General features: G+C 40.3%; 1 protein-coding gene across 1 annotated transcript in view; it reads left to right on the forward strand.

Moving 5' to 3' along the window:
• The window catches only part of ARHGEF3 (Rho guanine nucleotide exchange factor 3), a 321,547-nt gene extending 298,562 nt beyond the window's left edge, over window positions 1-22,985 (forward strand). Inside the window, exons 7-12 of the mRNA XM_023512637.1 lie at window positions 2,730-2,930; window positions 3,100-3,176; window positions 10,242-10,499; window positions 15,492-15,662; window positions 19,444-19,630; window positions 21,916-22,985. Coding sequence (XP_023368405.1) covers window positions 2,730-2,930; window positions 3,100-3,176; window positions 10,242-10,499; window positions 15,492-15,662; window positions 19,444-19,630; window positions 21,916-22,268 — 1,247 coding nt within the window. The 3' untranslated portion in view covers window positions 22,269-22,985. The remainder of the gene's footprint in view (window positions 1-2,729; window positions 2,931-3,099; window positions 3,177-10,241; window positions 10,500-15,491; window positions 15,663-19,443; window positions 19,631-21,915) is intronic.
• The last annotated feature ends 1,820 nt before the right edge of the window (window positions 22,986-24,805 follow it).

Genomic DNA, 24,805 nt, shown 5'->3' on the forward strand with positions numbered 1-24,805 from the left:
GCCCAGGAGTTGGAGGTTGCTGTGAGCTGTAATGCCACGGCACTCTACCCAGGGGGACAGCTTGAGGCTCCGTCTAAAAAAAAAAAAAAAAAAAATTGAGAACAAAGCAGTGGGCAGAAATGCCTCAAAACAAAAAGGCAGAATAGCTCTCTGGTCCTGGCACCTTTAAGGTTTCACCCATGCCTGTCTCTAATATACCTCAAAGACTATGTCAGGTTCAATTCAGAAGGTATCCATGGAGGCCTGGCTTGATGTCTGTTTCAGTGTCCTGGAGGTCTCATGTGCAGAGCTCCTGTGAAGCATGGAAGAGAATGTGTGGATGTCTGAAACCTAGTGCCCCGAGTATAACTGTGATTTCTTATTGTTTAATTGTCTTTAATGAGAGGTAATAGGATTGGCAGAGGTTTTGCTCTCATTACTTTGAACTGTGTCTTAGAAATAAAGTCATGTGAATGTTGAGAGTAGATAAAGTAATGAAGTGAGGCTCTTTTATATAGAAACTTGCTTTTGATCAATGTTGTGTGGGGGGAGGAGGAAACCCATGCCTTGTTGCCTGTGTATTCTTTTATTTATTATTTTGGCTTTTTGGCAATGCTGAGCATCAGAAGATAAAACTTTTATATTCTTGACAACAAACCTTTCTCAAAAGGCTTTTTGTTCTAGTGACTACCCTACCCCCCCTTACTGCCTTGGAGACTAAAATCCAAACTCCTTCATCTGGTATTGATGGCCTCAGAGAGTCACAGGCTCCAGGGTGGTGATGCATAGAGGTGACCTATAATCACAGAACTTTGGTGGACTGAGGAAGGAGGATCACTTGAGGCTAGGAGTTCAAGATCAGCCCAGGCAACATAGCAAGACCCCTATCTCTACAAAAATTTTAAATATTAGCCAAGTACATTTGTACACCTGTAGTTCTGGATTCCTGGGAGGCTGATACAGGAGGATTGCTTGAGCCCAGGAGTTCAAGGCTGCAATAAGCTATCACACCACTGCACTCTAGCCTAAGCAACAGAGTGAGACTATTTGAAAAAATAAATTAGATAAACAAGAATCACAGAGTTGAAAGGATGTCTCCTTTTAAGGATCTTTAGTCTAGCTTTCTGCTAATATGAAGTCCCACCTCTAGTGTTCCTAATAGATGGCCTTCTAAGCTTCACTCGGACACAGCCAAGAAACTGTTTTAGGGAGGGGTGGAGGAAGAGGAGATCAGAGAGGACAAAGAAGTTATTTAACTTTGTTAGTTGTGATGCTGATCGTATGTCCAGCTCCTCCTTCCTGACCAAGATTTGCCAAACCTCATGCACCTTCAGATGTTTTTCTGACATGGTGGTCCTACTATCTTAGGAATTCTTCTCTTTCTTTTCAATCATCCATACTCCCCATCCTCCAGCAACCAGCTAAAATCTTGATTTATTCTTCTACAATAACTTCTACAATAGTTATTACCTCCTCCTCTTCACTAAGCAGCTCATCTTCAAAACCTCCCCTGGCCACTCCGGCTTTTATTCTCTAACCCTCTAGCACAGTTATGATTTGATAACTTATTGCTATCATGTGACATACATCCTGTTTTTAATCTTAAACTATTTTTTAAACATATATTTAGTTTTCCATACATTTTTCTTTTTTTTTTTTTGAGACAGAGTCTCACCATGTTGCCCTCACATAGAGTGCTATGACATCACAGCTCACAGCAACCTCAAACTCTTGGGCTTAAGTGATTCTCTTGCCTCAGCCTCCCAAGTAGCTGGGACTACAGGCACCTGCCACAATGCCCAGCTATTTTTTGTTGTTGTTGTTGTTGCAGTTGTCATTGTTGCTTTAGCTGGCCCAGGCCAGGTTTGAACTGGCCAGCTTCTGTGTATGTGGCTGGCATCCTACCCACTGAGCTACAGGCGCTGCCTCTGTTTTTTTTTGTTTGTTTGTTTGGTTTTTTTGAGACAGAGTTTTACTATGTTGCTCTGAATAGAGTGCCATGGCATCACTGCTCATAGTAACCTCAAACTGTTGGGCTCAACAAACTCTCTTGCCTTAGCCTCCCAAGTAGCTGGGACTACAGGTGCCCACCACAATGCCCGACTATTTTTTTTGTTGCCGTTATCATTATTGTTTTACTGGGCCTGGGCCGGGCTCAAACCTGCCAGCCTTGGTGTATGTGGCCAGTGCCCTAACCATTGAGCTACTGGCACTAAGCCCCATGCATTTTTCTTATCTTCCCAATTAGCTTTATGAAATTTCTTGAAGGCAGGGACTGTGCCCTCTAAGTCTTTATATTTTATAACGGAGCCTTGGTATAACTGTATATTCTTGTCCTTTAATTATCTTTAACAAGAGACAGTAGGATTGGCAGAGGTTTTTCTCTCTTTGCTTCAAGTCCATAGTAAAAGATGCCAATAACTTTTTCTTTTCTTTTTTTTTTCCTTTATTTTAAATGTGTACTAATTGAGAAAGAATCTGCCAGTAGCTAATTTTGAATAATGGGGGAGTTTTTGAAGATGCATGATCTTTTTAATTTTAAAAAACATTGTAACAGTCAGATCTACTCTATACCTAGGATTTATGCTCTTTCTTAGATATATGATATGTTAGAATAAAAAAGCTTTTGAAAAACCTGCTTTGGTTATCAACAGACACAAAGGCTGGAGGCAGTGCTGGATTCTCCTCCCCTCCAGCCACACCTCTGTGCTGTTTCTGTAGCATTCTGCAAGAAGCTGTTGTTTAGACAGCCAACATTCTGTTATTGATGGAACCTCTCGGGAACCATCTGTATGAACAGTTTACTTCCTCTGATTTTAAATATTTGCTTCCATTTCTTGCCCTTCTCATGCAGGCCTATCACGACCCCATGCTGAAACTCTCCATAATGACAGAACAAGAGTTGAATCAAATCTTTGGAACACTGGACTCTCTAATTCCTCTGCATGAAGGTATACTTTGTTCCCAGAACGAGTTGTGACTTGTAGCCTTAATTGAGTTGTCTTATAACAAGTCAATGATTATGTAATACCTTCAATATGAATAACCCAGAACCTACTTCCAGCCCTGTTCATATTTGTATGCCTAACAAAATCAGCATTCTGTTTGTTTTTTTGCCAGAGCTCCTTAGTCAGCTTCGAGATGTTCGGAAGCCTGATGGCTCGACTGAACATGTTGGTCCCATCCTCGTGGGCTGGGTAAGAAAAGTTTTCTGGTCTTGGTTGAAGATAAATTTCAGCAATTTAGGTGGAGTATCATTTTAGCAAGACTTTTTTTATTGGCAAATATTGGTTTCACATCAGAAAAAAAAAATTCAAATTCCTAATAAAATGGATTAATATAAATATTTTTAGTCTTTATCTCTTTAAAGCATGAAAACAATTTTTTCTTATTATAAATTTATTATATTTTAAAATAATATGAACTTTTTGCAATAAAATAAGTAAAGGTATGCATGAAACTATTACTAGTTTCACATCAAATAAAAATAAAACTTCTTAATGTTTGATTCAGGCCATTTAGTAATATATTAATAATTATCACCATTTTTAGTCCAGTAAATATTGATTGACGTGCTGGTGTGGTAGCTCATGCCTGTAATCCCAGCACTTGGGAGGCTGAGGCAGGTGGATTGCCTGAGCTCCCATGTTAGACACCAGCCTGAGCCGGAGTGAGACCTCGTCTCTTAAAAATATCCAGGCATCATGGCGGGCACCTGTAGTCCCAGCTACTTGGGAGGCTCTGGCAAGAGAATTGCTTAAGCCCAAGAGTTTGAGGTTGCTATGAGCTGTGATGCCATGGCACTCTACCAAGGGTAACAAAGTGAAACTCTGTCTCAAAAAAAAAAAAAAGTTGATTGACATTTCTATTCACTACCAAAAAAGCTTTTTGGGATATAAGTAACACTAAAATATAGTTTTATAAAGAATATAAGTTAAGTAAATGTTGCTAGTGTTTAGCATATATAGGGTCCTAAGTAACTTCATAGGAGAGCTTGGTTCTCTATTGACCTTCATCCCAACATAACCTATTCCTTTTCCTAATTAAATAAACAAAATATACTGTGACCTCAGATTATGGAGTATAAATTTATGGTCCCAGGGCTGAATTTGTGTTTTATTGGATCCATAATATTGTTATTTGCTTAATGTACTTTAGGTAAGGCATGTAGTTTGCCACAATACCCATTACTCCCCCCATTCTATACATTTCTGTTTCCCTCTGTGAGTACTTGAGTGTTCTGGCCCAGTTCTGGGTACTTTTTCATTTGATATAAAGCAGGTTATGTTATAATGACTTCTTATAGGCAAGATTAGATCTCTCCTCCCTCTGATACACATACTATTCTCGAAAAATAGAAAGGAAGTGCCATAGCAACTAGTATTGGCGATTATGTCACTCTTTGGAGGGTGCTGTAAAAGTTTTTATCCAGTTCTACTTGTATTTTAACCTTCCTGAAACCTTCCAGTTCTCAGACCCTGGTGATCTGTGGCTATGCAGAAAGTTTTAACTTTGGCCTCTTCTGCTTCTCAGTGACTGCTGTGGTCAAGAAACTTTAAAGGTTTCATGACTTAGACAGCTTTAGTTCAGGAGTCAATTTTAGTACTGAGGCTGAACTATCCCAAGGGTTTCTGAAAGGCAAGTAATGTTCTAAAATGAATAATTTAGAAAATGTGCCTTAATATTTCAAGAGAGATCATTTATCTTATATCTTTGAATTTCATTTTATTATGAGTCATGGTAGGTGTTTTAACTTCGTTGGCCCACAAAGAAATTTCTCTAAAGAGAGCCAGCCAACTTGAGCCAGAGAAAGTATAATGACAAGAGGATCTGCCTCGTATTTCTGTTTTTATTAAATTTAAGATTAATATATGGATACGTGTGATTATGTTACACTGTTTGCATTTGTTAGGTAAAGTTTAAGTTGTAGTTGAGTCCTTTACCCAGCAGGTATGCCATATACCCCTACTTTGTACCTACTAGGTGAGAGCTTACTTAACACTCTTCCTCCTCGCCCTTCCCCACTTCAGTTTATTTGTGTTTTTTCTCTTATTTGGGCATATAGTTATTCATCTACTGGTTTTATATTACTATTGAGTATGTTAGGTGCTTGCTTTTGCATTCTTGGGATGCTTAGGAGGATCTTTTCCAAATTTGTCCAGGTAAATACAAAAGATGTAAAGTCTCCATCTTTCTTTATGGCTGAATAGTATTCTATGGTATGCATATACCACCGTTTATTAATCCATTCATGGGTTGATGAGCACTTGGGTTGTTTCCACTGTTTAGCTGCAGTAAACATTCTAGCACAAATGTCCTTATGGTAAAAAGGTGTTTTTTTCTTGGTTGATACCTAGTAATGGGATTGCAGGATCAAATGGATGGTCTACTTGTAGCTTTTTGAGGATTCGCCATACTTTTTCCACAAAGGCTATATTAGTTTGCAATCCTACCAATAGTGTCTAAATGTTCCCTTCTCTCCCCATCCAGGACAATGTCTATAGCTTTGGGGCTTTGTGACATGTGCTATTATCACTGGGATTAGGTGATATCTCAAGATGATTTTGATTTGCATTTTTCTGATGATGAAGGACAATGAGCATTTTTTCATGTGTTTGTTGGCCATTTGTCTGTATTCTTGGGAGAAGGTTCTGTTCATGCCTCTTGCCCAATGATAAATGAGATTGTTTGCTCTTGTTGATTAGTTTGAGTTCTCTATAGAGTCTGGTTATTAGCCTTGTGTCAGATCTGTAACATGTGAGTATCTCCTCCCATTCTGAAGGTCGTCTATTTGCTTTAATTGTTGTGTCCTTCACTGTGCACAGCTTCTTAGCTTGTTCTGGTCCAGTTGGTTTTGTGATGTGGTGGCAATTTTCTCCCAACACCACTTATTAAATAGGGATTCTTTTCCCCCAGTGTTTCTTTAACTTCCTGAGTCTGTGGCCTGCTTTGACAGAGGTAAAGGAGGCAGTGAGACAACACTCCAGAATTAGAAGGATAACTCCTCAGTTTTTGACAAAACAGCAGTATAGAACTACATGGTTTCCCTAAACATCACATATAAATTGTTAAGTTGTGCCAGAAGAAAAATGGTAGGAATTTGCCTGTTATTAGCTTTTTTTCTGAAATGTTTGTTCGTTTTATTAAAAAATTGATTTAATCTGAGAACAGCTTTTACAGTCCTTTTTTGTACATACCCAAAGGAAGCATGACCATGCCAGTCCATTGCTATCTGGACTCCTCAGCCATCAAATGGGGACTTGCAGCTTAAAGAGCAGCCTAAAATTAAACAACTTGCCCATTGTTAGCAGACCCTATGAAAAACAGCTCTTATTTATCAGGCCCGATGAGCTGTTAAATGTTTTTCCTCTTTTAACTGCAGATGTGTCCATGCAAGTGGGAACTGTAAACCAAAGGGTACATCTGTTTGAGTTCTGTTCTTTTTAACAGAGCAAAATACACATCTTAGTGAACTTTGAATGAGAAAAGTCAGAGCCCATTCAAGCCATGAAAAATTGATTTTATCCCTCTCCACAAAAGAAAAAAGTGGGGGGAAAAAACCCTTTAAACAAGTAAGCCTTCCAAGTGAGACAGCCCTGTCCAGTCATTTTGACCTTAAAATGAATCAATTACTTTTACTTTGAAGACCTTAAAGAGAGTGGTTGCTTTTTTTTTCAGAAAACCACCCTGGTTACTGGGGATCAGGATCCTCCCACTCCCTAATGGGTCAACTTGTTTGAGTAAGCCTTCCCTATCATAAAGAAACACCTTCCCAAGTGATTTATCTTCATGCTAACTTTTTTTTTCAGTAATAAAATAATTTATAAGCTCTCTAAGGCAGCAAGTTCTCATGTTAATTTGGGTTCTAATTAAATTTTAATTCCTTAGAGGGAGGCAGGGTATATGGAAGCCAAAAAAAAAAAAAATGATTTGTTCTGTCATCACAATATTAGGAAGATAGGAAGAATTACTTTAAAAAATGAAAAAGTTTCCCTTCTAAATTATTGATAATCTATTTAAAGAGATAGCGAGTAGTTCAGAGCTTTAGGGTCATGGGAGAGGCAAGAACAGGCTTGAGACTCTGGTTTTATTTCCAGTTGTGTGAGTAGCGTGGCTCTTCTAAACCACAGATTCTTCAACAAAAATATTCTAGGGACAGATAATAATTACTAACACTTACTGATTCTCAGCCAGAAGCCAGGTTCCATGCTACACATTTTAACATGCTTTAGCTCATTAAGAGAGGAAGACATTAGTATATGCATTTTATAAGTGGGCTCAGAAGTCACTAACAGCTGTCCAGTTTAGACTTTGAGCCTGATTCTCCCTGATTTCAGAGTCTGTCTTAACCACTGCATTTTCACCTCTTATATTCTAAATAAGTGAGTATGTATGTATTTGGGAGCCAAGATGCTTACGCTCTTCATCCTCTGTATAGTTAAAGATCACTTCACTACATAATGGTAGTTTGTAGCTGATGTCTGAACCAGATAGCCTTTCAGGTCATGCCTAGGAAATGAGCACCCCGTCAGGTGTGAATACAGGACCAGAGCCTGATTTGGTTGCTATGGTAGCAGGGCGGCAGGATCAGAGAGAGTAACAGCCCCTTGGACAATGAAGAACAATGCGGGCAGGTTCTTCACTAGTTTACATCTGATGGTTACCGCTGATTTGTTTCTCCATAATGAAAATACTGGGCATTTCCAGATCTTTTTAAAAGGTGAGGAAGTAGAAATGAAATTAAGCAGGCCTGAGGCCTTTTTAAAATTAACTCTGAAAATCTAAATTACAAGCTGCAGCACCAGATCTGGAGTGTGTGTGTGTGTGTGTGTCTGTGTGTGTGTGTAAGTGCCCATTATCATTACTTTCAAATATAAAGTTGAAGAGAAAATTTCTGTAGCTTTTTTAACATAAGCAGAGGGGTTTTTAAATAACATGTAAGGAAGGTAGACATATCTATGGAAAGTTAAGCTCAACAGTGAACTTTTAAAATATTATGTCACTGTTATCTTTTCTTGGTTTCAGTCACTGAGAAAATAATTTCATTGGCTTGGCGCCTGTGGCTCAAGTGGCTAAGGTGCCAGCCACATACACCTAAGGTGGCGGGTTCAAATCCAGCCTGGGCCCGCCAAACAACAATGACGGCTGCAACCAAAAAAATAGCCAGGTGTTGTGGCGGGCGCCTGTGGTCCCAGCTACTTGGGAGGCGGAGGCAGGAGACTCGCTTGAGCCCAGGAGTTGGAGATTGCTGTGAGTGATGCCACAGCACTCTACCCAGGGGGACAGCTTGAGGCTCCGTCTCAAAAAAAAAAAAAAGAAAAAGAAAATAATTTCATTAAGAGGTGTAAAAGCAGCAGCAGAATAGTTAAACCTCCAGATGCTGCCACACTTTATTTTTAATCCAACATCAAATATTACATAATCTTATAATCCTTTAAACGTTTCTGAGTTTGTTCATTCAGAACAAAATCTTAGAGTGTCTCTGCTGTGTAGTAGGCCCCATGGAAAGTACTGAGGATCTTGCCAGTATCTCACACCAAACGCCTCCGAAGGGCAAGTGTCAAAGAGAATGCTGCTTTCTGGTCCAAGGCAGAGAAACAAAGTCAGCTAAGCCATTGGTTGTGTTATTTCCTCTGGTAACTTCCTGGAGCTGGTAGCCCTTGGGTGCCATTTAAGAGAGAGAAGTAGAAAAAGGGGATGAGAAGCTTTTACCATTGACTCTCCCACCTGGTGTGTACACAATGTGACTGATGGGATATGCCAGGGAAGTGAACATTTTGCTGGAATGAAGGCAGTGGGGTTGAAATGTTCCAAAGTCTTTAAGTTTGAATTGTTTCTTGTATGGTATTGTGATGTTAACCATTAGTTATAGCCAAAAATGGTTTCTGGCCTGTCAGAACTAATTTAAAAAACTTTTATAAATGTTTCCTGAATATGATTATTTTTACTAATCGTATTTTTGCTTTAACTTCTTGAGGCCCTTTATATGTAGTATTAATATTGGGCCACCTTGGAATCAAATAATCTTTTTTTTTTGCAGTTTTTGGCTGGGGCTGGGTTTGAATCCAGCACCTCTGGTATATGGGGCCAGTGCCCTACTCCTCTGAGCCACAGGTGCCGCCCAGAATCAGATAATCTTAAACTAATATAGAGGTTCTTGTACCAAGCCACACCAAGGACAAGAGTGTGGAGTCTGACCCTCATGTCTCTTCTGTGGAACTTAGTCTTCTAGGTTCTTATACATAATTTGAAAACAGATCCTTTAGCCTTTCACCTTATTGTATATTATTGGAAGATCAGAAAAATTCTTATCTAATATGCATATGCAGTACAAAAAAATAACAACAGGGTTAAAATCAATAAAGGAAATATACAACTAAGAAAATTACTTTATGAGCTGGGCATGGTGGCTCACACTTATAATCCTAGCAATCTGGGAGGCTGAGGTAGGTAGATTGCTTGAGCTCAGGAGTTTGAGATCAGCCTGAGCAAGTGGGAGACCCCATCTCTACTAAAAATAGAAAACTTGCTGGAACTATGGTGGGTGCCTGTAATCTGAGCTACTTGGGAGGCTGAGGCAAGAGACTACCTAGAGTTCAGGAATTTGAGGTTACTGTGAACTACAATGCCATGGCAGTCTACTCAAGGAGACAGAGTGAGACTTCATCTCAAAAAGCAAAAAAAAAAAAGAAAATTACTCTGTGAAAGCCAGCCAGAGCCTAGGAAAACTGTATTGCCTGTCATTTTGAAGATGCTGCTAATTCCCTCCAGCCATGCGGATAAAGGAATGTTGGGAATAAAATAAAAATAATTTTTTAAAAAGCCAATAATTTAAAAAACAGGTATAACAGGTATACAGGCTCATACCTGTAATTATAATGACTCAGGAAGGTAAGGAGGGAGGAGCACTTGTGGCCAGGAGTTCAAGACCAGCCTGGACAACTTAGCAATACCTATCTCTTAAAAAAAAAAAAGTTTACATTTTTGAGACAAAGCCTCAAGCTGTCTCCCTGGGTGGCAGCACAGCTCTCAGCAACCTCCAACTCCTAGGCTTAAGCGATTCTCTTGCCTCAGCCTCCCAAGTAGCTGGGACTACAGGTGCCCACCACAATGCCCGGCTAGAGAGTGTGCTTTTTAAAAAATAGAATGTTGGCCAGGCCTGGAGACCAGTTATGTGTTTCTTCGGTCCCAGTGAGTGATGCCACTTGTAGCTTCAGAGCTTAATTACTCTGACACCCCATTTTTCTCTCTTTCCTTCTTAGCTGCCTTGTCTCAGCTCCTATGACAGCTACTGCAGCAATCAAGTAGCTGCCAAAGCTCTGCTGGACCACAAAAAACAAGACCACCGAGTCCAGGATTTCCTGCAGCGTTGTTTAGAATCTCCCTTTAGCCGCAAACTAGATCTCTGGAATTTCCTTGATATTCCAAGAAGCCGTCTGGTGAAATATCCTCTGCTTCTTCGAGAAATTCTGAGGCACACACCAAATGATAATCCAGATCAGCAGCACTTGGAAGAAGCTGTGAGTCTGTCTGCTTTTTCCCCTCTTCCCTTGTTATTTCCCACATAATGACTAGTGGGTTGGGTCAATAGGTGAATGAAAGGGTGCCTGGTGACTTGGGACTCAGGAATCTTGGGTTCCAGGCCTGGCACTACTATCAACTGTTTGATTTTACAGTTCAATTCTCCTCTCTCTGCCTCAGTTTCCTGACCTTTAAAATACAGTGCTTACATGAAACACACTGTAATGTACCTGGAGTTCCGGATTCAGATCTCAGCTCCATCACTTACAAATTGTGTGAACTTGGACATGTTACTCTCTTTAGAACAGGGGATCAAGGGGGGAGGAGCCTAGTGACAGGGAAACAAGTTGAGAGGACACTGCAGTGGTCCAAGTGTAAAGTTGTGAAAACCTGGCTGAGGAGGAAGCAGTGGGGACAGAGGATAGCAGGCCAATTCAGAGGGCGCCTTTCCTGATTTGATCTAAGACAATAACAGAAGGAGGATATGCATAGGTAATTTGATAATCAGAAGCCTTGAACCTCCTTAAGCAAACTGCCTATCTCCTCCCAGAGAGGGAATTAATAATTAGTAATAGTAACGATAACACTAATCATAGTAATTGCTGACATTTATTATAAGTACATCAACTTTATGCAATAACCTCATAGGGTATGTGTCTCATTTAACCCTCACAGTAACCTATGAGATAGTTGTTCTTAATAGGACCATTTTCCAAGTGAGGCTTGGAGGGGTTAAGTAGCTTGTCCAAGCCGTGAGCCAGCAAGTGATGGAGTTGATGTTTAAATTCTGTCAGTGTAGACTCCAAATCCTGTGCTTTTCTACTTCTTTATGATTCCATGCCTTGATACAGAAAGCCTGGGTGCTCCTTTCGGCCCCTGTTGCCTTTAGAATTGCAGAGACTTGCCTGGTCCTCAGACTTATTAGAGAATTCTGAACCCCAGTAGAAAGGCCTCACTGGTGCAGGGCTGGGCTGTGTCTCCATGTAGGAAAAAGAATAATGAGGAAAGGCTCTCTCTTGATTCAGGAGGTGTGCAGTGTATCTGCCAGGCCCCACACAGAGAGACCAGGCCCTCAATCCAGCACAGATGGGGGATTCAGGCACTGAAGATGAGGCCCAACTCACTTCATCATGTCTGTTTTTATTCCTGGGAAGAGTGTGATAGAGTTTCCTTCTCTCCATATTTCATCCTGGCAAGTGTGTGGTCTGCAGGAATGAAAACAACAGGGAGCTCAAGCTACTCTAAATAATTCCTTTTTTGAAGCACAGGAGCATGTTATGAGTTTTACTGTAAAGATTCTTCCTTTTTAATATGCAGCATGAAAGAATACTGTTCTGTTTTTAAAAACACCCACAGTGCTTATGTTTGAATTTAAAAACAGATAGATAAGAATATGATTGTTTGCAATATAAAAGGATGTGCCAGTAACCAGTTTCCCTAGTGTGTGAAAGCTGAATCTGCAGATCTGTACATGAAGCACAGTATACCTGCATTTGAAAATATCTGCAAAGCAAGTCTTTTTAAGTGCCCGTTTACACAGTATAGGCACAGAATTTTTTCCCCTTCTTTTCAAAATCCTGATAGTATTACTCCAGATGAGCAGAGTTATTTACCCCTGCACTCTTGGGTGCATTGTGAATGTCTGAAAAACATAAAACCTATAGTGCCAATGTGACTTGACTTACATGCTCCCTGAAAAAATCTCCCATCTATGAAAAGGAAAAAAATTCAGAGATGCTAAGTAAATTGCTTCTGCACCAAGGGAATTGATTACGTTCAGTCCTATGGTTTAATCTAAAAGGAGGTCTTGTTTTTAATGCAGTGCCTAAATTACTACACATCTTTATTAGGATTTCTTAACAAGTATTTTGAAGGTAGATAGAAATTTCCCTCAAAAGAGAACTTCTTAAAATAGGACTTTGGAGCTCGGCACCTGTGGCTCAATCAGCTAAGGCACCAGCCACATACACCTAAGGTGGTGGGGTCGAATCCCCAGCCCGGGCCTGCCAAACAACAATGATGGCTGAACCAAAAAATGGCCGGCGCTGTGGCAGGCGCCTGTAGTCCCAGCTACTTGGGAGGCTGAGGCAGGAGACTCGCTTGAGCCCAGGAGCTGGAGGTTGCTGTAAGCTGTGAGGCCATGGCACTCTACCCAGGGGGACAGCTTGAGACTCCGTCTCAAAAAAAAAAAAAAAGGACTTTGGGCATTCAGATATTCCAGAGAACTGGTTGCTTAGTATTTTATATTCTAAGGAGTGTTCCAGCCAAAAAATAATCCTGTAGACCGTCTCTTCCCCCCACCCATCACTGTCCTCCAGCTCCTTACAAAACATTTACTGAAATCAATGGGAAGAAGAGTCCTGCTGTTAAGAAGTGCTATTCTTGGTTCATGTCAGGAGCCAATGAGTAGATGACAATGTATTGCAAGAGGTCAGACGGACAGGGCTTTCAGAGTCAACTTGGAGAATAATGAGCCCAGCGTGTAAAGGCTTAATGCCTGTGCTGTATCGCTCATCATCTCCCTTTCCTCAGGGAGTCCTTTCCTCAGTTTGAACCCCAGTGAGAGATGCAGCAACAAATTGAGTTTAAATGCACAACTACAGTGACTGTTTGCTATTGGCAACCTTCTGTATGTAACTTTATATCTCCCTGAAAACCTGCAGAATAAATCTCTCAAAGACGAAGGCAGAGAGGTAAGACCCTTATGATATTCAGGTAGATATAAAATATTATTTGTAATAAATGAAAACAGATCCAGAATTACTATTCATACATGTATGTGAGAGCTGACCAGAAAGTAACCAGCCGTGTAATAGAGACATGAGCGACTGGATACTTTCCAGACAGGCCTGTTCATAGATTATGGAATGATGACACCAATTGTTTCCATTGCTTTGTCTCTCTTTAGTTTTTTAAATCCCAGAGACAGAAGCAGTATTTGAAAGTAGTCATAGCTGCCTAAGGAATCATGGTGGCATTTGAGTTTATCATCTCATGTGAGAAGCCAGCTGTTCAGCTCCGAGTTAAATCAGGAAATGAACACATCTTTATTCATGTAATGCATCTTCTTTCTGGTTTCCTGGGTACTTGCAGGAAATTTGGAAAATTGACTGGAGTGTATTAATTCTAGCTGTCCAGGTACACACAGTGGTACACTTAGTATTAGTTAATGCTAAGGTCTTTAAGAGCAAGGGAAAAGTTTGAATTCCACTACAGGTTAAAAATATAGATACGTGGTGGCGCCTGTAGCTCAAGCTGGCGGGTTTAAATCCAGCCTGGGCCTGCCAAACAACAATGACGGCTGCAACCAAAAAATAGCTGGGCTTTGGGGTGGGCACCTGTAGTCCCAGCTACTGGGGAGGCAGAGGCAAGAGAATCGCTTAAGTCCAGGAGTTGGAGGTTGCTGTGAGCTGTGACACCATAGTACTCTACCCAGGGTGATCACTTGAGGCTCTGTCTCAAAAACGAAAAGCAAAAAAATGTAGATACATAAAAGGATAAGGTAGACAGAAATGCTCAAATACCTCCCATAGATGTTAAGCTTCTGGAGAATAGGGACCCACTCTAATTTCTTTGAATGGTACCACCTAGTCTAACACCAAACATTAGTTAAGTGAATTTGAATTTGCTACCAACCAGAATTTGGAAAATAGAGCAAAGAATGATTAAATGATTTTTGAAACTCCTAATAGCTATAATAATGTTCAGGTTATGTATCCATTCATAGAGTACCAGACTTCAGCTCAGAGCTGTAAGATTTTTCTGTCAAACTTGTGTGAAGTCCAAAATTTATAATTAGGTAATAGTTTTTACCCAGTTGCTTTGGGCAGATGGTACTATTTTACTAGCATATGAAAAATAGTCACTTAATCTTAGAGAGAAGTATTTCCACTTTAAGCCATTAAAAGATATAGTAGCTTTTGACTGAGTAAAAGCCTCTTTAGAACCTTGCTTTGCACAGAGATTGGTTTTTCTATTAAGTAAATGTGACCAAGAAGAGATCTTACCAACATTTTCCACCTGTTAAGTTCTTTTCAGTTACCACGACAAGAAAGATGGGATGGTTGCAAGACAGAAGATCCTGCTGAGGGAGTCATCATTTTGCCTTTGATTGGTGTCATTGAGTTTTGCTAATTTCTCATTCCTTCGTTTTCAACTATTTTCTAGCATCTAAACGTATTATCTACGTGATAGAATAACAACACATCAGAATAAATACCCAATGATCATGTCTCAGTGCAGTACTCTGTTATTTTTTGTAGTAACTACATTACATCCTCCATTGCTTTGGAATCTTCTGCTCCTAGCTTAACATGTGCCATATACATGGGCATGAGTGATCACATACCAGCTGCCCCCACCAGTGCTCCTAATGTCTTTACTTTCCCTTCTTTTTTCTCTGTTCCTCATAAAACATTTATGTTTTATCACTAAAAAGATAAGCAAACCATTTATTCACACCTGATATTGCAAATATTGTTTGTGCTTTAAATTGAGTATGTGTAGAGAGACCTTGAAATTAGCTTTCAGCTCCCCAAAATGGATCTCTTTTTTGGAATTTTACATTCTGTTTTGTTTTCTCTTTTTGGTCAAATTTTTTAGATGCCTTCATTTTCAACATTGTGAGCATGATTTAAGAAATGTGAAGCATGGGCTTTTATAGTTGAGTTGTGCACGACAAAGACTATGCCTCTATCTCTTCCTTTCAGATAAAATTATGTATCAACATTAGTTTTGCATATAATACAAATAGATGTATATGTATACAAAGAAATATATGTATGTGTATATATGTGTATGTGTACAGATAGGTACAATTATACTAAGGGCATTTATTTTTTTCCCTTTTCCCAAAGCAGCAACTTAGATAACAATCTCCGAATTAAATCCAAGTGTGTCTTGGTGACCTTCTAGACTGAGCCCCTAAAACTTGTTGGTTGTGGATGGTTTGCTGACTTTCCCCCATACTTATTTTCTCTTTCTTCCCACAGATAAACATCATTCAGGGAATCGTGGCAGAAATCAACACCAAGACTGGGGAATCTGAATGCCGCTATTATAAAGAGCGTCTTCTTTACTTGGAAGAGGGCCAGAAAGACTCCCTGATTGACAACTCACGAGTCTTGTGTTGTCATGGCGAACTGAAGAACAATCGGGGTGTGGTAAGTGGTTACTGTCCTTGAGCAGTCTCATTTGGGCCCCCCCAACCCCAATCCATTTAACGCTGAGCCTTGTCTTACTATTCCTCCCCTGTCTAGAGTAATGCTCTCTTAAACAAAAATTGCTTTTCCAGTGTTGTCAATAATACATATATTCATTCATCATACATACTTTAAGTTTTTTAATGTCATGGACCAGTAACATAATCAGAATTTCAGCAACCAACATAGGGTTGCCAGCTTTTCTTTGTTTTGTTTGATCACAGCTTTTAAAAACAAACACAGTTAATGTCTCCTACTTTGATTTCAGAAAGTAAAGGATGATTTTAACAGCATGTTAAAAGGATTTAATCTCAGAACAACAGATAGCTCTTAAATTGAATATATTTAGCTTTATGACAAACTCGACTTTCTTAAGGATTGGGACTGATCCACAGATTGGAAGGTTGAGACCAGCGTTTACCTTTGTTTTTTTAAACTAATAAGCTATCTTCCATTAACTGCATATTTAGCTCTGATCTGTAGATACCCCCATTTTCTGGCTTTTATTCCTGAGCAGATATTAAAATTGTTCCTCTTCTGCTGTTGAAGCAACTATGCAAATATGCCCTGGAGCACTTACCACAGTGGCTTACAATTCTCCATCTGTCTGTCATTTTCTTCCTTTATACCATGTTCTTTTTGGGTAGGGACTATGCTTTATCAATCCCCAAAACCTATTAGGGGGACCTGGTACTTACTGGACTCTCAGTGAATGAGTGCTTGTTTAAAGTATGGATGATTTTGAATTATATGAAAGTTCAAAATTCATTCAACTCACCAGGCTATTTGTATGTATAGCCAGTAGAAATTAATATGTGGATGTATTTAAATTTCTGTGTTGAGGTTGGGAGAAAGGATCTCCTTTCTGATTGTATTTCATCTTCAGTATCTAGTCAATCCTTAGAATGAAAGCCAAAACTAGATTAAAGAGTTCCTAGTAAAGCTTTGGTAATTCAGGGGATGCCTTTTGACCTGAGCTTGAAAATATTACTTGGAATCAGTGGGCAGCCCATTATCAGGGGTACTGTGGGTCCAAGAAGCTGGCAGCGCAGTGGAGTAATGAGACCTATTGAGGCTGTTGCTGGGAGATGTGTGTCTTTTTGACTGGGGAGTTACTGATGCTGGAAATTTGTGTTCTGCTTCTTGCTGACTTTGAGAAAGCACTGGTAGATGTCTAGTATCTGACACTCAGCTCCTGGAACATTCTTTCTCGAAAGCCCTGTGGAAGCTGGGAAAATACATTTCTCCATGGAGTAGGGGCCTCTTGTCTTTCTGTACATCAGTCAAGGGCTGAGGACTCTCTGTCTTAGGGCATTAAAAATGAACTCTAGGCTCGGCGCCTATAGCTCAACCGGCTAAGGCGCCAGCCACGTACACCTAAGGTGGCGGGTTCGAATCCCCAGCCCGGACCCGCCAAACAGCAATGACGGCTGCAACCAAAAAATAGCCGGGCGTTGTGGCGGGCGCCTGTGGTCCCAGCTACTTGGGAGGCGGAGGCAGGAGACTCACTTGAGCCCAGGAGTTGGAGGTTGCAGTGAGCTGTGATGCCACGGCACTCTGCCCAGGGGGACAGCTTGAGGCTCTGTCTCAAAAAAAAAAAAAAAAAAAAAAAAAAACTCAAAATCAAATTACAGGAGGATTTTTGAAAATAAAGATAGTAGTTGGTGGGAGGTTTTTTGTTTTTCCCCCACTAGAGTTGCAAACGTCATTGTGAACAAAGTCCTGTGTCAGGGAAAAAAGCACAGTAGTTTGAGGGCAAATAGGAGCTGAGATTTAAGAGCGACTCAGCAAACATTCCTAAATGAGGGCTTGTTTTTTCTTAAGGTTGCCCAGACAATCTGAATTCAAGTTGCCTATACTGGCTACAAGATTGATTGAAATGGAAACAGTGTTTAAAAAAAAAAAAATCCCTGATTATTTTAAATACTGTGCATAAAACAAGACCTACCCTTCTCTGCCACCACCCAGCCCTGAAAGAAAAGGAAAAAAAATTTTTTTTTGACACAGAGTCTCACTCTGTCGCCCTGGATAGAGAGCTATGGTGTCATAGCTCACAGCAATCTCAAACTGTTGGGCTCAAGCAATCCTCTTGCCTCAGCCTCTCAAGTAGCTACGACTACAGGCACCCTCCACAATGCCTGGCTAGTTTTTCTTTCTTTTTCTTTTTTCTTTTCTTTTTTTTTTTTTTTTAGTAGGGACAGGGTCTCACCCTTGCTTAGGCTGAAAGGAAGTTCTTAAAACCTTCTTTCTACTGCCCCACCCTTAAAAAGCCTTAACTTGGTTGCTTTGTGCTTTACTCTGTTTTTCAATCTTTTAAAATGTAGATATATTTTATTCCCACCAGTCAAGATTTGGTTAAGTTTTTATTTCTGCAGTTTTTGTTTGTGTGTATATGTGTGTATACACATGTATGTGGCGGGATAGGGGTAGGAGATCATCATACGATAGTGCTGAATGTGCTTCCTCTACCCTAAATCAAGATTCTAATCTGAGTTTCTACTCCCCTCCCATTCTGGTCTCCCCTTCGAGGCCCCTGAGTTGACATTCCAAAATGTTTCCACCAGAAAACCAGAACTTAGCTGCAAAGTTGTGAATATTTTCACTTCCCTCAGCATTTCCAAATTTTCAGAGGACTTAGCATTAAATGGACCAAATTTGCCCCAACTCTACCAAGTAGACTTGCTCCCATGATACAGTTTGAGACAAGCTGCATTTTCTTTTTGCCTACAACACATACATCAGTTGTCAGTGTTTTAAGCAGGACTTCTTCAGAGAACCAAGGTTCTGATAAGCTTACCTGAGAAGGAAAATTTTACACATCTTTCTTTGTGGTTATGGAAGCATGGAATTGAGCTATGCAATTGACCAGTGTTCTCTGTTGAAATCCCTAAATGAAGCTGATAATCAGCTTTGTGGTTGAAGGAGCAAGTATTTTTTATGAGTTTGGGAAGCAAATATTAACATTAGACTTCGATATGCCAATCTCATCCTTTATAGACCATTATTAATTTTGGTCTCTTAGAATTACATTAGGTAATTCATGTATAAATCAAAGCCAGGGGAGTGCTAACTGTTTTTCCCTTTACTACCCGCTTCATCCTATTCCCCTTTATCATTTTTTTTTTCTTATTAGAACTGAAGGCTGGCTCGGCTCCTGTGGCTCAAGCAGCTAAGGTGCCAGCCACATATACCTGAGCTGGTGGGTTCAAATCCAGCCCTGGCCCGCCGAACGACAATGATGGCTGCAACCAAAACATAGCCAGGTGTTGTGGCAGGCGCCTGTAATCCCAGCTACTTGGGGAGGCAGAGGCAGGAGACTCACTTGAGCCCAGGAGTTGGAGGTTGCTGTGAGCTGTGATGCCAAAGCACTCTACCCAGGGCAGCTTGTGGCTCTGTCTCAAAGAATAAGAACTGAAGGCTTTGTCTGTCTACACAGGTTGTTAATTACAATGTGAATAGGACCCCTGGAGTTGGCAACCCAGGCTGCAAGGTATCTGTAGACAGAAGGGATTTCTCCAGTTGGCCTTCAGGAAGCTGTTCTCATAGGAAAAGCAATGAAATTTCTGGAAATGCCTCAGGCCTGCCAAAGTTTTGTTCTCCTGGAGGTAGTTTGAGCCTAGATTCATAATCCACTGTGAACCTGGCACTCTAGATCCTCTCTACTCTCTATCCACAGAGGTGCACAAATCAGCCACTCATAAGATTGTTGCTTAGGGAAATCCTGTGGATTCTTTTCTTCTAGAAACTTCATGTTTTCCTGTTCCAAGAAGTCCTTGTGATCACTCGAGCCATCACCCACAATGAGCAGCTCTGCTACCAGTTGTACCGTCAGCCGATCCCAGTGAAGGACCTCCTGCTGGAAGACCTGCAGGACGGAGAAGTGAGGCTGGGCGGCTCCCTGAGAGGAGCATTCAGCAACAACGAGAGAAGTACGCGGCAGTCAGGGTCGACCTGCTGAGTATTTTTGGTTGTGGTAGTTCAGAGGGAGTAGCTGGCCGGTGAAAAAGAAAAAGAACCACAGCCTTGACAAATGATATTTACTATCTCATCACCTACTGATTGTGTAACTTTGTTTAACCTCTGTGATTCTCAGTTCTCCATCTGCAAAATGGAGATGCATACATACCACCTCCATAAGGTTATTATAAGGGTTAAGTAAGATTTTGTAAATGAACCTGCCTTGCACATAATTAATACTCCTTAAGCTCCCTTTCTCCTTCCATCAGATAAAAATGTGCTTAATACCAGATAGTCCTTATGTGGATACCAATTGCATTATGGTGGGTTTTATATTGGAGCTGGTATACTTGTCTCTAAAGATGGTTTGGTCACCTAGAATGAGGGCTCATCTGTAACATTTCTCAAATAGGCTTTTCTAACTCGAGATTTAGTTAACAAAGAAATTAACCAAAGCAAGCTAAAATAATACTGTCTAGCGAGTATATTTCGTGTGTCAAGCACTGTTCTAGGCACTTGCAAGCAGTTAACTTCCTTGCCCCTGTGGAGCTTACATCATGATGAAGGAGATAAATGATAAATAAATGTTCTAGGTGCTGTTAAGAAACTAAAACCCAATAAGGGAATAAAGAAGGTAGAGATCTGTTTTAGATGAGGTAGTCAGGGCAACCCTGACATAGGCATATTGTCAAAGTAATTAGTATGCAACTACCTACAATTTGGACTTTACCTAACAAATGCAAACAATATAACCTAATCATTTGTACCAATATATTAATCTGAAATTTTAAAAAACACAAAGACCTCATACTTGTTTTTTAAAAAAAAGTAATTAGTATGTACTTTCTCATACCTACTAATAAATCCTTCTGCCCCGAGAGTAATAGTAGTAGCAAGAAAAGCTTCTATTTCTTGAGTACTGACTATGTGCCAAGTGTATAAGCACTTACATGTGTTCTCACATATATATTCTTCATCACAACCTTGTAAAGTGGTTTTTTTCCCATTTTATAAATAAGGAAATTGAGACATAGAGGAGTTAAGGCGGTTGCTTAAGATAAAAGAATGGAAGCTAACTTAAGGGACAGTGATTATCTTTGAGCCAAAGGTGACTAGCAGAGACTGATTTGGTCTGCTCTGCCTTAGCCTCTAAGCCAGTGGTTCTCAACCTTCCTAATGCTGCAACCCTTTAATATAGCTCCTGTGGGTCACGACCCACAGGTTGAGAACCACCACTCTAAACCATCTGAAGTGGTGTTTCCCAGCCTGCTGGCTATGGGGTTAGTGCAAAGGGACTGACAGTTGACACTTCCATGAACCGGGCATTGCATGTGGTACATAGGACTCATTAAATTTGCATTATGTTGCTGTTTTTAGATTAAAGTGTCTTCCATATTGCACAGTACCATTTTTTTAAATGTATATATGTAGCTCCTGCTGGGATAATTAAAATGTAATTTCACTTTAAAACAAAATCAAATTTATCTTTATGTGTGTTTTTAATCATTGGATACTAAGTATACAGTTACTAACTCTCATGTGGAGAGTCATAGGCATGTACTGATGTTAAAAAGAACTTTTTTTTTTGAGACAGAGTCTTGCTTTGTTGCCCTCAGTAAAGTGCTCTGGCATCACAGCTCACAGCAAACCCCCAACTCTTGGGCTCAAGTGATTCTCTTGCCTCAGCCTCCCAAGTAGCTGGGACTACAGGCACCTGCCACTACACCCGGCTATTTTTTTTTTCTTGCAGTTTGACTGGGGCCAGGTTTGAACCCACCACCCTCGGTATATGGGGCTGGGGTCCTACTCACTGAGCCACAGGCACTGCCCTAAAAAGAACTTCTTAAATAGGAAAAAGCTCTAGCTTAGGGTACTTATTGAAATTATTGATTATCAGACCCACCTTAGACCTATTGAATCAGAATCTCTAAGGGTAGAACCCATGGATCTCTGTTTTTAACAAGGTCACCCCAGAGGATTTTGTTATGCAGCCAGGTTTGGTATAATACCCAAGATAATACCGACTTGCAAGTTTCTGAGAGCAATAAGGGAAACTGAGAGCTAGACTATACCTACTCCAACTGACAGATGGCAGCTTAGCGGGGACCTGAGCCATGTCCTGGGTCAGTGGGAAACCTGTTGTAATCAGTCATGTCTGCCTTGGTTACTGGGGGTTAGTATCACCACGTGTGTTATCTTTGGCCTGGGGAAATACTTGTCCACTGACATTTTCCCCCCACATATTTTTCATTTCTAGTTAAAAACTTCTTCAGAGTCAGCTTCAAAAATGGATCCCAAAGCCAGACCCACTCACTCCAAGCCAATGACACCTTCAACAAACAACAGTGGCTCAACTGTATTCGTCAAGCCAAAGAAACAGTTCTGTGTGCTGCCGGGCAGGCTGGAGTGCTCGACTCCGAGGGACCTTTCCTAAATCCCACCACTGGGAGCAGGGAGCCACAGGCAGAAACAAAACTTGAGCAGATGGACCAATCCGACAGCGAGTCAGACTGTAGTATGGACACCAGTGAGGTCAGCCTCGACTGCGAGCGCATGGAACAGACAGACTCTCCCTGTGGGAACAGCAGGCAAGTTGAAAGCCATGTCTGACGGAGTTTACTTCCCAGAAGTAGCCCTGTGTCTTACCTGTACAGTATTTGCATTCCACACATGGAACAGTTTGGAGAAGCACTTTTTAATACTTTTGTGACCATGTTGGCCCAGTCTCCTATATCTGTACCTTTGTCCCTAGTACTGTAACTGCCAATCTGTCTGTGTAAGCTGGAATCTATGGCAACTGTTACCCTGTATTGTATTTCACAAATGTCTGGATGGATGGAGAGGTACTTGAACAAGTTACTTTCAGTTGTCCTGCTGGATTTTCAAAGAATAGAAAGAAAAAGAATCTCTCAACTACTGTTTTATGTAGGTTGCTTGAAGAGTTCTTCCTCCTGTGCCTCTTTAGTGCGTTTCCAGCTCTTTGATGTGATAGCTAAAGGCATGGATTTAGAGAGCCATGAAAACACAGTATGGGGAAGTCATTTGTGTTTCAGGATGGCACTGGAGAGAGAAGCAGGAAAGATCAACCCTTGAAGTGAAGTCAGTTCTCTGAAAACATACTTGGAGATTCTGAAGGCTTCATTTTGCAAAGGAGGAAACATTGTCTGAACCTTGAAATTTCATCTAGTGCAAGTTTGATGTCAGAATCTGTTAGGACATGAAATAAAGGCTGACCTTAAAAGGTTCAAGACAAAAGCAGCTGCCAGCTGTGAATCTTTAACTAAAAGCGCGTGACACCAAGAGGTGTCTCTCATAGTTGGTGGCCAAGCTAAAACATCAGAATAGAACCCAGAGGACCTGGGAAAACGTTCCAAGATAACGAGAAAGCCCTGTCTTCATTTTGTTTCATCTGCCTAGGCCTACACTTAGAGTGTGAATGAAGTGACACAGAAAACAGGCTGTGACTGTAAGTGACTATAGAAACACAGGAGAGGAAGAATTTGCAATGAGGAGCACTTCCTCAGAACCTAACATGGGAACTATTAAAAGAGAAATGCATGGCCCAGTGCATTCTGAGAAAGGCCAGGGCCTTGGGGTTTCCTGCTCTGCTTTTAGGTGGTCAATTTGCCATCTCTGATTCTGTGTTGTATCAGAATTATAATCACATGCTCCAGAAGCCAGTTTCATTAATTCTGATTAATTAGGATCAGCAAGCCAAACAAGTAACCTCCTTGTCCAACCTTGATTTTATAGTGCAGGGTAGCGTGCAGACCTTGAAAAAAGTCAGCTAAATTGGCTGGACAGAGTGGCTTACACCTGTAATCCTAGCACTCTGTCTGGGAGGCCAAGTTGGGAGGATCTCTTGAGCTCAGGAGGTCGAGACCAGCCTGAGGAAGAAAGATACCCTGTCTCTACTAAAAATAAAAAATTGAACTGGACGTTTTGGCAGGTGCCTATAGTCCCAACTGCTTGGGAGGCTGAGGCAAGAGGATTGCCTGAACCCAGAATTTTGAAGTTGCTGTGAGCTAGAGTGAGACTCTGTCTCCAAAAAAAAAAAAAAAAAAAAAAAAGTCAACTAAATACATAGAAATGTTCTCTGCAAATGTAAATACTAAAGATGACCTGTGCAAAATTATACCCACACCAGCACTAGTAGTAATGATTCTAAATTATTGCCAAAAAGGTTTTTTTTTAATTTTCTGTGTCTTTCAAGTTTACACAAAACAGAGCAGTAAATACAATGTTGTCATATAATTGTGTACATATATCATGTGCATTCAAAGAAGCTGTGTGACAAGATATAACAATAAAAATGCAAGGTATATTACTTTATTGTTTTTCAAAAAGAAAAAAAGATCGTGGTCAGTTTTACCCTGTAAAACATATTTCTGTATTTATAGACTTTAAACATGGTGAATTTTTTCTATTACAACTTTATTTAAAATTGCTCTGTTTCTCAAGTTATTATTGATTTAGTGAGTGAGTGAACCTGCTGCAGACAGAAGCAGAGAAAAGCCACGAAAAGCCTTTTGATGGTGAAGAAAAGAATGAATTGTTCTTTGCAGGAGCCATCGGCCACTTTGGCAAATGTATTAAGAAACAAGGGTTGTAAAATGTTGGCCTATGGAAAGAAAGTCAATGAATGTTTTGATGAAATGAATGTTTTTGTATAATGGCCTTAAACTTTTCTGGAAGCATTTCAAATAAATTACATTAAAATGTTACCCTTTTTGTGTACAGTGTTTCCCTTACAAACATCAAATTTCAACTACTCTCTTAAGGAAGTTCTTTCCAAAATTTTTGCTTGTGGTTTCCGAATACAAACTTTAAAATAGGGTATGGATTGAAATAAATGTTTTGATTTGGTGTATCAAAGCTTTTATAAAATTCATGTTTCTAAGCATTTTTTCAAGCATTCTCTATTTACTCATGTATTCATTTTTAATAATCCCACAAGGCTTGACAATTAAGTTCACAAACTCATCCTAGAAAAAGTGCTACGTACCTCATTGGTGAATATCACTACTGTCGTCGTCAAAGCACTCCCCTGTTCTGTGTACTGACGCTAGTACCTAGTTCACCCTGCAGAGCAACTTTGGAACTCTTTTTTTGTAGAATGGCCATAAGAGCTGTCATCATGTCATCCT

Source organism: Otolemur garnettii, unplaced genomic scaffold (assembly GCF_000181295.1).
Source record: "Otolemur garnettii isolate 467f Iridium unplaced genomic scaffold, OtoGar3 scaffold00002, whole genome shotgun sequence".
NCBI lineage: Eukaryota > Metazoa > Chordata > Mammalia > Primates > Galagidae > Otolemur > Otolemur garnettii.